We start from the raw sequence: 12,500 nt of genomic DNA, 5'->3' as shown, positions 1-12,500 counted from the left end.
TTATGAAATAAGGCCTGTGTTCTCATAGAGAAATACTCACTGTAAAGTTAATAATAACAGTAATAGTAACAATAATAATAATGTGTAGATTTCTGACTTGGTTACACGTCAGGTTTTATTTCTTGTGTCTGTGATGAGAGCAGATTTATTTCTGTCCAGTCGCTGGTGTTTTCCCTGCTGCCTGCCTCCGCACAGGAAGTGACGTCACATGATGTGGGCAGGTAACCATGACAACAGGCCTGCTGATGATGACATGTTTCCACTCCTGACACACACACACACACACACACACACACACACACACACACACACACACACACACACACACACACACACACACCTCTCGCCTCTATAGCAGCATTGTGTTTCTTCGTGATGTAACCAAGGGAGCACCTGAATTTGCTCTGTGTGTCTGTGTGTGTGTGTGTGTGTGCGTGTGCGTGTGTGCGGCGTGCGTGTGTGTGTGTGTGTGTGCGTGTGTGCGTGCGTGCGTGCGTGCGTGCGTGTCTGTGTGTGGTGTGCGTGCGTGCGTGCGTGCGTGCGTGTGTGCGTGCGTGCGTGTGTGTGCGTGTGCGTGTGTGTGTGTGTGTGTGCACTGATTGATTAACGAGCTGCTGATTAGACTCCAGTCTGACTGGTTGAGATAAGAAGCAGTGACATCGGCTGCAGCAGATCTGAGGTCAGACTCTGTTTCACCTGTCGTTTAGTGTTTCCGTCATTTTGAATTAAAGATCAGAGAAAGACGAGTCAACACATTTCCATGTGTGTTACAACAAACTGGATTATTATCATGACAAAATGTATATGTTTAAAACACAGTCAGATGTCAGCAGATGATGTGTGAGACACTGAAGTCCAGACATGTTCCCCACATGTTCCCCACATGTTCCCCACATGTTCTGTGTGTGAGAACAAATGTCAGAGTCAGTGTCTCTGGACATTTTCTGGATCTTCTCCTGCAGCCTCCTGGTAAAATGTGTGTAACATGTCCTCGTGAGTCCATGTGAGGAAACAGCAGGACAATGTGTGGAAGCTTCCCAGTGAGCGAGTGGACGTGTTGACGAGGTTTCTAACACGTGACGTGAAACTGGAAGAACACAAACATCTCAGGATGAAGAAGAGGAGCCGTACACGTAGAAGACGAAGACGTCAACTTGGAAACACGAGGAGGTTCCAGATCTTTTGGTGCTGAGGGCCGACGCCGGTGTGGATGAGCTGTAAACAACAACACTGATCTTTCCACAGCAGAGTTTATACGTCATGTCCCGCCTCCTGCTGCTCTACAGGCTCCGCCCCTGCTGCTCTACAGGCTCCGCCCCTCGCCTGGATGTTCCCACATGTTCCTGTTTGAACGAGTCGGACCCGACAACCTGCTGCTGCTGCTTCACAGACACCAACTACACAACATGTCCTGATGCTATTTCATGTCTGTTTTAGTGAAACCAGGAGTAAAACTGATCTTTTCTCATCGACCCTCAGACCCTCAACAACATGTCGGACGTCTGTGGGCAGGTCACTTCCTGTCTCTCCGTCGTCTGTGTCTCTGAATCATTTTCTCTGACTCTCGCTGGTTTTCACACGTCAGCCGTTCTCAGCTCATCGTGTGATTCTCAGCTCTCTGGTTCATTTCTGCAGTAAATACGTCACTTTGATCACAGCTCAGAAGCTGCAGGTTAAAACTGTCTGTGTAATACATGAGTAGGGTTGCAAAGGGGCGGGAAATTTCCGGAAACTTTCCGGAAACTTTCCATGGGAAGTTAAGCTCGGGAATTTGGGGAATTTTGGAGGGAAAACATTCGCGGCCATATCCCAGTCTGCAGCCATGGAAAGTTCCATCAAGAGAATCCTGCTGGATGACGTGTTTTGGGAAAGAGTGACTAGCAGCCTGAGAATCCTCAAACCAATAGCAGCAGCTATTGCCCAGATATAGAAGGTGATGATGCCATCTTGTCAGATGTTCAATGTCTGTTTGCTGAGATCAAAGAAGAAATCCAAACTGCCTTGCCTACTTCCCTGCTGCTCCAAGCAGAGGAAACCGCAGTGGTCAAATCGATGGAGAAGCGCCAAGAGTTCTGCATGAAGCCAATACACGCAGCAGCATACGTGCTGGACCCAAAGAAGTATGAGAAAAGCATACTCTCTGGTGAAGAGATCAACAGAGCTTACACTGTTATTACTACCATGTCTCACCACCTGGGTCTTGATGAAGGCAAAGTTCTCGGCAGTCTGGCAAAGTTCCGTACCAAGCAAGGCCTTTGGGAAGGGGATGGGATATGGCAGTCATGCCAGCACATATCTGCATCCACCTGGTGGAAGGGACTTTGTGGATCTGAGGCCCTTGCACCTGTAGCCTCCATCATCCTCCAAATCGCAACATCAGCCGCCTCTGAGCGCAACTGCTCACTGTTTGGGCACACGCACACAAAGGCTCGCAACAGGCTCACCAATGCAAGGGTAGAAAAACTGGTGGCCACCCGGCAAACCTAAGGCTCTTTGAGGCTGACACAGAGCCATCCTCTACAAGGTTGGACAGTGACACCGAAGACGACGACGAGTCAGATGTCGAGGAAGTGGACGTTGATGAGCTCCAGGAAGAAAGAGTCCTGAAAGGATTCAGAGGAAAAACGCTAAAACCAGAGGCTTGAGAAGCTCGACTAAATGCTTTCATTTTACATTTAGAATGGGACTTTTTTTGGGGGGGGGGGTCATAGGGAATACATTTATTTTATTCAACATTCATGTTTTTTGTTGTTCAATGAAAGAATCCATTAAAGTTCTACTCACAAATGGATTAAGTAAAAAATTTAATTTGAAAAATGTGTATTTGAAATGTTTGCATGCATGTCTGCTTATGACAAAACAAAATGTTTTTATTTATGTCTGTATATGACAAGGTAAATACAGTTAGTATAAATTACCCACAAAATTTCCAGTTAATTCCCGTTAATTCCCGAATATTCCCATATATTCCCAGAAAACTCCCAGAATCCACCTCTCTCTGTGGTCACACCTGATTTAATGATTTAACTTTATATCAAATATCAGAACATCCTCGAGTTCTCGAATCTTCATCGTCGTCATTCAGCGAAACTCAGCTGTTTCCTCCTCTCGTCTCAGGTGATTCTTCCAGAGCAGCAGGTGGACTCCAACTCCCAGAATGCCTGAGCAGAGTAACGACTACCAGGTGGTGGTGTTTGGAGCCGGTGGCGTGGGGAAGAGCTCGCTGGTCCTTCGATTTGTTAAAGGCACCTTCAGAGACACCTACATTCCCACTGTGGAGGACACGTACAGACAGGTAGCTCATTCAGTCTCTTCTGATTAATGTGTTCTTCTCTTGCTGTGGTTCAAACCTGTTGATTTATTGATGGATTGTTCTCAGGTAATCAGCTGTGATAAGAGCGTCTGCACGCTGCAGATCACCGACACAACAGGAAGTCATCAGTTTCCCGCCATGCAGCGCCTGTCCATTTCCAAAGGCCACGCCTTCATCCTGGTGTACGCCATCACCAGCCGCCAATCACTGGAGGAGCTGAAACCGATCTACCAGCAGGTGTGGTCCTGCAGCTCTTTTACTTTGAGTTGATTTCCTCTGACGTTAGCGTCGCTCGTCTTTATTCAGGCGACGTGTCTCCACTGACGAGGCGACGAAACGCTGACGTCAGATCGTTCCAGAGACTTTAACTCCCGACTGTCTTAACTCTGTGTCTCTCCAGGTTGTGGCCATCAAGGGCAGCGTGGAGTCCATTCCCATCATGCTGGTGGGCAACAAGAGCGATGAGACGGCCCAGCGAGAGGTGGAGACAAAGCAGGGCGAGGCTCAGGCCGCCGCCTGGAAGTGTGCCTTCATGGAGACGTCGGCCAAGATGAACTCCAACGTGAAGGAACTGTTCCAGGAGCTGCTGACGCTGGAGAAGAAGAGGGACATGAGTCTGAGCATCGACGGAAAACGGTCGGGGAAACAGAAGCGAGCTGACAAGCTGAAGGGGAAGTGCAGCGTCATGTAGAGCGGACGGCAGAGGTCTCGCTAGAACCACGTGGACACGGCAGGAGACCCAACAGCTCTTCTTCTTCTTCTTCTTCTTCTTCTTCTTCTTCTTCTTCTTCTTCGTTGGTGTCTGAGCACTGAAGCCCAGAGGAACAAAATGATGAGAACCAAACTGGAACATTTCTGCCGGGGCCCTTGGGCCCCTCGTGGCCCTGACCTGTGATTGTGGCCCCAAAATATTGTTTTACATGTTGAGCTCCTGCCACTAACGACTGTAATAAAGGAACATTCCACCTGAATGTAACTCACTTAAACTAACATCTAAACATCTAAGTCCTGTTTGACGGGAGGGGAGGGGGTGTTTGTTTTGTCCTGATCGGTCAATAAATCAATAATCAATAATCAATAATCAATAAATCAACGTGTTGATCCAACAGCAGATGTCAAACAGCTGCAAACTGAGCAGCTGCTGAGGCCCGTCATCCACCAGGGGGCCGTCATCCACCAGGGGGCCCGTCACCCACCAGGGGCCCGTCACCCACCAGGGGCCCGTGGCCCACCAGGGCCCGCCACCCACCAGGGGCCCCGTCACCCACCAGGGGCCCGTCATCCACCAGGGGCCGTCAGCCACCAGGGGGCCGTCACCCACCAGGGGGCCGTCATCCACCAGGGGGCCTGTCACCCACCAGGGGCCGTCGTCACCCACCAGGGGGCCGTCAGCCACCAGTGGGCCCGTCATCCACCAGGGGGCCGTCAGCCACCAGGGGGCCCGTCAGCCACCAGGGGCCCGTCACCCACCAGGGGCCCCGTCACCCACCAGGGGGCCGTCATCCACCAGGGGGCCCGTCAGCCACCAGGGGGCCGTCACCCACCAGGGGCCCCGTCACCCACCAGGGGGCATGGGACACACAACATTAATTTATATAATTCCTATGAGACAGGGATTTAAAAAGCTGCTGGTATGAATCTGTCACTGTGGCCCCTGCTCTGGGCCCTCACACGTATCAGGGGCCGACTGCAGACACACGTGTTTTCTTCCATGTCTCTTTATCTTTGATCCCTTTCATGTCTCTAAATCAAACTCGGACTCCATCAGGCTTCACGTGCAGTGTGTGCCCCCTGGTGGCAGATGGAAGTGTTGTCTTGAGTTTTCATATCGATGATGAATGCAGCCATTAGAAAGATGAACAGATAAGTGAGGAAACAGTGAAACGATCCTTTATCCGACTCCATTGACGACAGGATGTTCCTTCCTGTCGTCATTAGACCAACGCCCACGTACGACTGTTCGTCCTCCACAGACTCACGAGGAGACGGAGACGTGTTGCTCGGGAAACTTCACGTTCACCAAGACGTTCACCTTGTTTCCATCGTCCAACCAGAACCAAAAACATGTCAGCATCTGTTTTTTACAAACCAATAAGAAACAAAGCTGCAGATTCCACTCAATGATTATTAAATTATATTATCATTAAATTAAAATACATGTTATTGGATTTCTTCGGTCTAATCGTCATTGATCTTCTGACTGAAATTAGGTTTGAATTGTTCTTTTAAATTCCTCTTCATGTGATTCAGGAGTCAAACCACTTGAATAAACCTCTTTAGATACAATCCATAAACACATGAATCTGGATCCTGTTTCTACAGGAAGCCTTAATCTGAGGAAACACTTCTACTGCCACCTAGTGGTGAATGAGTGTCTTTGCAGTTCACTGTAACATACTTCAAATCAGTTTCCACTTGTACAACACTAAAATATATCATGTCCAAAGAGCTGCTGCGCCCCCTGCAGGCTGAAGAAACTACGTCCTCTTCCTCAGATGTCTTCAAGTGTCCACAAGCCCCGACGTTCAAACTCAACTGGAAACAACGTCATTTCCAGTTTGAAGTCTTAAAATACATTCAGCTCCATAAAGACAGAAAAGAATGAACCTGTGTGTAGTCAGGAGTTCAAACAACCTACAGATTAATAACTTTATTTTAGTCATTATAAAAATGACAAAATGAACAAAGATTAAAATGTGCAGTAAAGTTTGTGACTGATCAAACATCTGTGTGAGTTGATCTTCTCTTTAACAACAGGTTCACTAATAGAAGTTAGTCACAGTAAATCAAGTTACTTTACAAATCCCACCTGGCCCCCGTCCCTGTCCTCTGTCCCCTGTCCTCTGTCCCCTGACCCAGAGGGCAAAGGTTCAAAGACTCTTCTTCATGAGACAGAAAGGTTTGAACAAGTGGTGGGAGGTGGGATCTACAGACTCCTTCACCTCCATCACCTCCTTCACCTCCATCACCTCCATCACCTCCTTCACCTCCATCACGTCCTTCACCTCCTTCACCTCCATCACCTCCATCACATCCTTCACCTCCTTCACCTCCATCACGTCCTTCACCTCCTTCACCTCCATCACCTCCATCACCTCCTTCACCTCCTTCACCTCCTTCACCTCCATCACCTCCATCACCTCCATCACCTCCATCACATCCTTCACCTCCATCACCTCCATCACCTCCATCACCTCCTTCACCTCCATCACCTCCATCACCTCCATCACCTCCATCACCTCCTTCACCTCCTTCACCTCCATCACGTCCTTCACCTCCTTCACCTCCATCACCTCCATCACATCCTTCACCTCCATCGCCTCCATCACCTCCTTCACCTCCATCACCTCCATCACCTCCTTCACCTCCATCACCTCCATCACCTCCATCACCTCCATCACATCCTTCACCTCCATCACCTCCATCACCTCCATCACCTCCATCACATCCTTCACCTCCATCACCTCCATCACCTCCATCACCTCCATCACATCCTTCACCTCCATCACCTCCATCACCTCCTTTGCCTCCATCACCTCCTTCACCTCCATCACCTCCTTCACATCCTTCACCTCCATCACCTCCATCACCTCCATCACCTCCATCACATCCTTCACCTCCATCACCTCCATCACCTCCTTCACCTCCATCACCTCCATCACCTCCTTCACCTCCATCACCTCCATCACCTCCTTCACCTCAATCACCTCCATCACGTCCTTCACCTCCTTCACCTCCATCACCTCCATCACCTCAATCACCTCCATCACGTCCTTCACCTCCTTCACCTCCTTCACCTCCATCACCTCCATCACGTCATTCACCTCCTTCACCTCCATCACCTCCATCACCTCCTTCACCTCCATCACCTCCATCACCTCCATCACGTCCTTCACGTCCTTCACCTCCATCACCTCCATCACCTCCATCACCTCCTTCACCTCATCACGTCCATCACCTCCATCACCTCCATCACCTCCATCACCTCCATCACCTCCATCACGTCCTTCACGTCCTTCACCTCCATCACCTCCATCACCTCCATCACCTCCTTCACCTCATCACGTCCATCACGTCCATCACCTCCATCACCTCCTTCACCTCCATCACCTCCATCACCTCCATCACCTCCATCACATCCTTCACCTCCTTCACCTCCATCACGTCCTTCACCTCCTTCACCTCCATCACCTCCATCACATCCTTCACCTCCATTGCCTCCATCACCTCCTTCACCTCCATCACCTCCATCACATCCTTCACCTCCATCACCTCCATCACCTCCATCACCTCCATCACATCCTTCACCTCCATCACCTCCATCACCTCCATCACCTCCATCACCTCCTTCACCTCCATCACCTCCATCACCTCCATCGCCTCCATCACCTCCTTCACCTCCATCACCTCCATCACCTCCTTCACCTCCATCACCTCCATCACCTCCATCACCTCCATCACCTCCTTCACCTCCATCACCTCCTTCACCTCCTTCACCTCCATCACCTCCATCACCTCCTTCACCTCCATCACCTCCATCACCTCCTTCACCTCAATCACCTCCATCACGTCCTTCACCTCCTTCACCTCCATCACCTCCATCACCTCAATCACCTCCATCACGCCCTTCACCTCCTTCACCTCCTTCACCTCCATCACCTCCATCACGTCATTCACCTCCTTCACCTCCATCACCTCCTTCACCTCCATCACCTCCATCACCTCCTTCACCTCCATCACCTCCATCACCTCCTTCACCTCAATCACCTCCTCCACGCCCTTCACCTCCTTCACCTCCTTCACCTCCATCACCTCCATCACCTCCTTCACCTCCTTCACCTCCTTCACCTCCTTCACCTCCATCACCTCCTTCACCTCCATCACCTCCTTCACCTCCTTTGTGACACACACACTCTCTTCCCTGCATTTCACTGGTTCACTCAGCTGCTCTCCGATTGGTCCACAGGCTGACTCTGCAGCAGCCAATCAGCTGACTCTGAGGTGTGCAGCGTCACCTCAGAGTCAGGAAGTGTGTGTTTCAGATGATACTGATGTTGTGGGGACTGAGCTGCTGCTCACCACCAGGGGGAGCTGGAACCTCACAGATCAGCTGGTGGTGGACCAGACGACAACATGAGTCACATGAGACACAGACAGTTACAGACAGACAGACAGACAGACAGACAGACAGACACACAGACACACAGACAGACAGACACAGACAGTATCAGACAGACAGACAGTACAGACAGACAGACAGGACAGACAGACAGACAGACAGACAGACACAGACAGACAGACAGACAGACAGACAGACAGACAGACAGACACACAGACAGACAGACACACAGACAGACAGACAGACAGACAGACAGACACACAGACAGACAGACAGACAGACAGACAGACAGACAGACAGACAGACAGACAGACAGACACAGACAGACAGACAGACAGACAGACAGACAGACAGACAGACAGACAGACAGACAGACAGACAGACAGACAGACAGACAGACAGACAGACAGACAGACAGACAGACAGTATCAGACCTGACTCACCTGTCTCCCTCACCTCAGCGTCTCTCTCTGAACTCATCACTCATCACACGACTCATGATTTCAGTCAAACATGACTCATCACGTTCAGAATCAGAGAAGTGATGAAACCAGATGATCTTGATTCAGATTATTCTACCTGCAGGTTGTTGTGTGGTTTTGTTTCACACGGTGAAATTTCACTTTATTTGTGTGTGTGTGTCTCTGTGAGTGTGTGTCTGTGTGTGTGTGTGTGTGAGTGTCTCTGTGTGTGTGTGTGTCTCTGTGAGTGTGTGTCTGTGTGTGTGAGTGTCTCTGTGTGTGTGTGTGTCTCTGTGATGTGTGTCTGTGTGTGTGAGTGTCTCTGTGTGTGTGTGTGTCTCTGTGAGTGTGTGTCTGTGTGTGTTGGCTGAGTCATGACGTTGACCTCCTCTCCTCTTTTTACTGGAATCGTCTGTTTTCATGAATCTTTTCTTTCTGTTTTATTTCTTCGTCTCTGCAGATTTTTACATCGTCAGTTTTTCTGTCGACTCAGCGTCCAAGACGAGCTGATGTGTTCGTCCACATGTTTTTATGTCAGAGTGAGACGTCTGCTCAGGTTCACACGATATGTCTCATGGTCCCAGAGGATGAATCATCATCCTGATCTCCATGAGACCTGATGTGAACCTGCAGAGAACAAACACAATCATGAAGAGGATCATTTCAGCCGCTGGTGTTTTGTGAACAAGATATTTTCTGCAAACACGATGAGATCTTGTGTGAACGATGTAATAAACTGTGTGAACGATGTAATAACCTGTGTGAACGATGTAATAAACTGTGTGAACGATGTAATAAACTGTGTGAACGATGTAATAACCTGTGTGAACGATGTAATAACCTGTGTGAACGATGTAATAAACTGTGTGAACGATGTAATAACCTGTGTGAACGATGTAATAACCTGTGTGAACGATGTAATAAACTGTGTGAACAGGACGATTCACAGGTTGATAAATCACTAGTGCTCACAGATCAGGATCTAAATATGAACCTGATGTTTCTGCTCTTACATCATCGCTCTGTCGTTGCTGCACTTTCCCGTCAGTGCACGTTGGACTCTGATCTGATCTGAGACCATGTTTCATTCTGCACATGCACTGAGAGGGACGCGCTGAGGGAGAGCGGGTTGTCCACTCAGCAGGAGGTCAGACTCCAGCTCCCTCTGGAGGAAACCTGTGGTCCAGAAAACCAAAGGAATCATGAGTCTATGTGACCACGATCCTTCAGGTGAATTCTCTTTAATGCCTCAGGACGGCGTCTTTTATTAAATGTTTTAATTTATTTATTAAAATTCCTTGTTCCTTCAGCCAATCGGCTTTGAAAGGCTGTTGCCAGCAGAAACAAAGAGAAACAAAGGTCCGGTCCTGTGAACCCGTCTGGACTCGGTTCTGTTCCTGTTTCCAACCTCGATACTCTTCACTGATCTGTCGTCATGGCGATGCTGCTGATTGGGTTCGTTTGGTTTTTGTGAATTAAATATCTCTTCTGTGATAAATAAAGTTGTTTGAATTGAACCCTCACCATCTTCATCATCTTCATCATCTTCATCACCTTGTGTCCTGCAGCTGAAGACCTGAATGAGGTCATGTTGTGTTGTTGTTCCTGTCGAGGTGGAGCTGGTTTCACCTGGGAACATTCCTGACAAACACAAACACACAAACACACACACACACACACACACACACACACACACACACACACACACACACACACACACACACATACACACACACACACACACACACACACACACACACACACACACACACACACACACACACACACACACACACACACACACACACACACACACACACACACACACTCTCTCTTACTCAGAAGTCATTTCCCCACAGTAGCTTTCTAAGTTTTCAGTGAAACGCAGAAAAAGCTCCGTCCTGTACTGGTTCTCAGTCTTCAGTCTGGTTCTCAGTCTGGTTCTCACTCTGGTTCTAGTCTGGTTCTCAGTCTGGTTCTCAGTCTGGTTCTCAGTCTGGTTCTCAGTCTGGTTCTCACTCTGGTTCTCAGTCTGGTTCTCACTCTGGTTCTCACTCTGGTTCTCAGTCTGGTTCTCACTCTGGTTCTCAGTCTGGTTCTCAGTCTGGTTCTCAGTCTGGTTCTCACTCTGGTTCTCAGTCTGGTTCTCAGTCTGGTTCTCAGTCTGGTTCTCAGTCTGGTTCTCAGTCTGGTTCTCAGTCTGGTTCTCAGTCTGGTTCTCACTCTGGTTCTCAGTCTGGTTCTCAGTCTGGTTCTCAGTCTGGTTCTCAGTCTGGTTCTCACTGGTTCTCAGTCTGGTTCTCAGTCTGGTTCTCAGTCTGGTTCTCAGTCTGTTGGTTCTCAGTCTGGTTTCCTGCGTCTGGTTCTCAGTCTGGTTCTCAGTCTGGTTCTCAGTCTGGTTCTCAGTCTGGTTCTCACTTCTAGTCTGTTTCAGGTTAGTGTTTGTTGTACTGTTTTTCTACTTGTCACTTGGTTCTCAGTTGTTTCAGTTCTTGTCATCTGTTTCATTGTTCTCAGTCTGGTTTACTTGGTTTTGTTCTGTGTGTTGGTTTACTTGGTTCTCAGTCTGTTTCAGTCTGGTTTCAGTCTGGTTCTCATCTGGTTTCACTTTTACGTTTCTGTTTCACTTGGTTTCATCTGGTTCTCAGTCTGTTTCACTGTTTCAGTCTGGTTTTGTTGGTTTCAGTCTGGTTTCATCAGTCTGTTTCAGTCTGGTTCTCACTTGGTTCTCAGTCTGGTTTACTTGTTCTGTGACCTTGTTGTCTTTGTGTTGGTTTTGTTGTTTGTATGTCACCTTTACTGTTCTGAAGTTTCTGTTCTCACTTGGTTCTCACTTGGTTCTCAGTCTGGTTCTCAGTCTGGTTCTCAGTCTGGTTCTCACTCTGGTTCTCAGTCTGGTTTCACTTGGCTAGTTTGTCTGTGTTCCGTCGTTAGTATGCTCTGTTTCCTGTTTGTTGAGTACTGTCGTTGTCTCTCGGTTCAGTCTGGTTCTCACTTGGTTCTCAGTCTGTTCTCACTTGGTTTCATTTTCAGTCTGGTTCTCACTTGGTTCTCAGTCTGTTCTCAGTCTGTTCTCACTTGGTTCTCACTTGGTTCTCACTTGTTCTCATCTGGTTCTCAGTCTGGTTTCTGGTTCTCAGTCTGGTTCTCACTCTGGTTCTCAGTCTGGTTCTCACTCTGGTTCTCACTCTGGTTCTCACTCTGGTTCTCACTCTGGTTCTCAGTCTGGTTCTCAGTCTGGTTCTCACTCTGGTTCTCACTCTGGTTCTCACTCTGGTTCTCACTCTGGTTCTCAGTCTGGTTCTCACTCTGGTTCTCAGTCTGGTTCTCAGTCTGGTTCTCACTCTGGTTCTCACTCTGGTTCTCAGTCTGGTTCTCACTCTGGTTCTCAGTCTGGTTCTCAGTCTGGTTCTCACTCTGGTTCTCAGTCTGGTTCTCCTTGTTCTCACTTGGTTCTCACTCTGGTTCTCACTTGGTTCTCACTTGGTTCTCAGTCTGGTTCTCACTCTGGTTCTCACTCTGGTTCTCACTCTGGTTCTCAGTCTGGTTCTCACTCTGGTTCTCACTCTGGTTCTCACTTGGTTCTCAGTCTGGTTCTCACTCTGGT

The 12,500-nt window shown here is 48.7% G+C and overlaps 2 protein-coding genes across 9 annotated transcripts in view; one reads left to right on the top strand and one right to left on the bottom strand.

The window, feature by feature from the left end:
• Nucleotides 1-4,303, top strand: part of diras1a (DIRAS family, GTP-binding RAS-like 1a) — a 5,771-nt gene extending 1,468 nt beyond the window's left edge. For 2 of the 3 annotated variants that reach the window (XM_035176720.2, XM_035176721.2), the window contains exons 2-4: nucleotides 3,118-3,295; nucleotides 3,380-3,550; nucleotides 3,714-4,303. In XM_035176720.2, coding sequence (XP_035032611.1) covers nucleotides 3,158-3,295; nucleotides 3,380-3,550; nucleotides 3,714-4,004 — 600 coding nt within the window. In that variant the 5' untranslated portion in view covers nucleotides 3,118-3,157 and the 3' untranslated portion in view covers nucleotides 4,005-4,303. Of the gene's footprint in view, nucleotides 1-159; nucleotides 222-3,117; nucleotides 3,296-3,379; nucleotides 3,551-3,713 lie in introns of all 3 variants that reach the window. The other variant, XM_035176722.2, reaches the window with a different exon arrangement.
• LOC118121592 (receptor expression-enhancing protein 6) overlaps nucleotides 1-12,500 on the bottom strand; it is a 719,670-nt gene that overhangs the window by 94,600 nt on the left and 612,570 nt on the right. The window lies entirely within an intron of this gene.

The sequence above is a fragment of the Hippoglossus stenolepis genome, chromosome 14 (genome assembly GCF_022539355.2).
Source record: "Hippoglossus stenolepis isolate QCI-W04-F060 chromosome 14, HSTE1.2, whole genome shotgun sequence".
NCBI lineage: Eukaryota > Metazoa > Chordata > Actinopteri > Pleuronectiformes > Pleuronectidae > Hippoglossus > Hippoglossus stenolepis.
The sequence above is the reverse complement of the archived record's forward strand: the minus strand, read 5'-3'. Positions and strand labels throughout refer to the sequence as shown.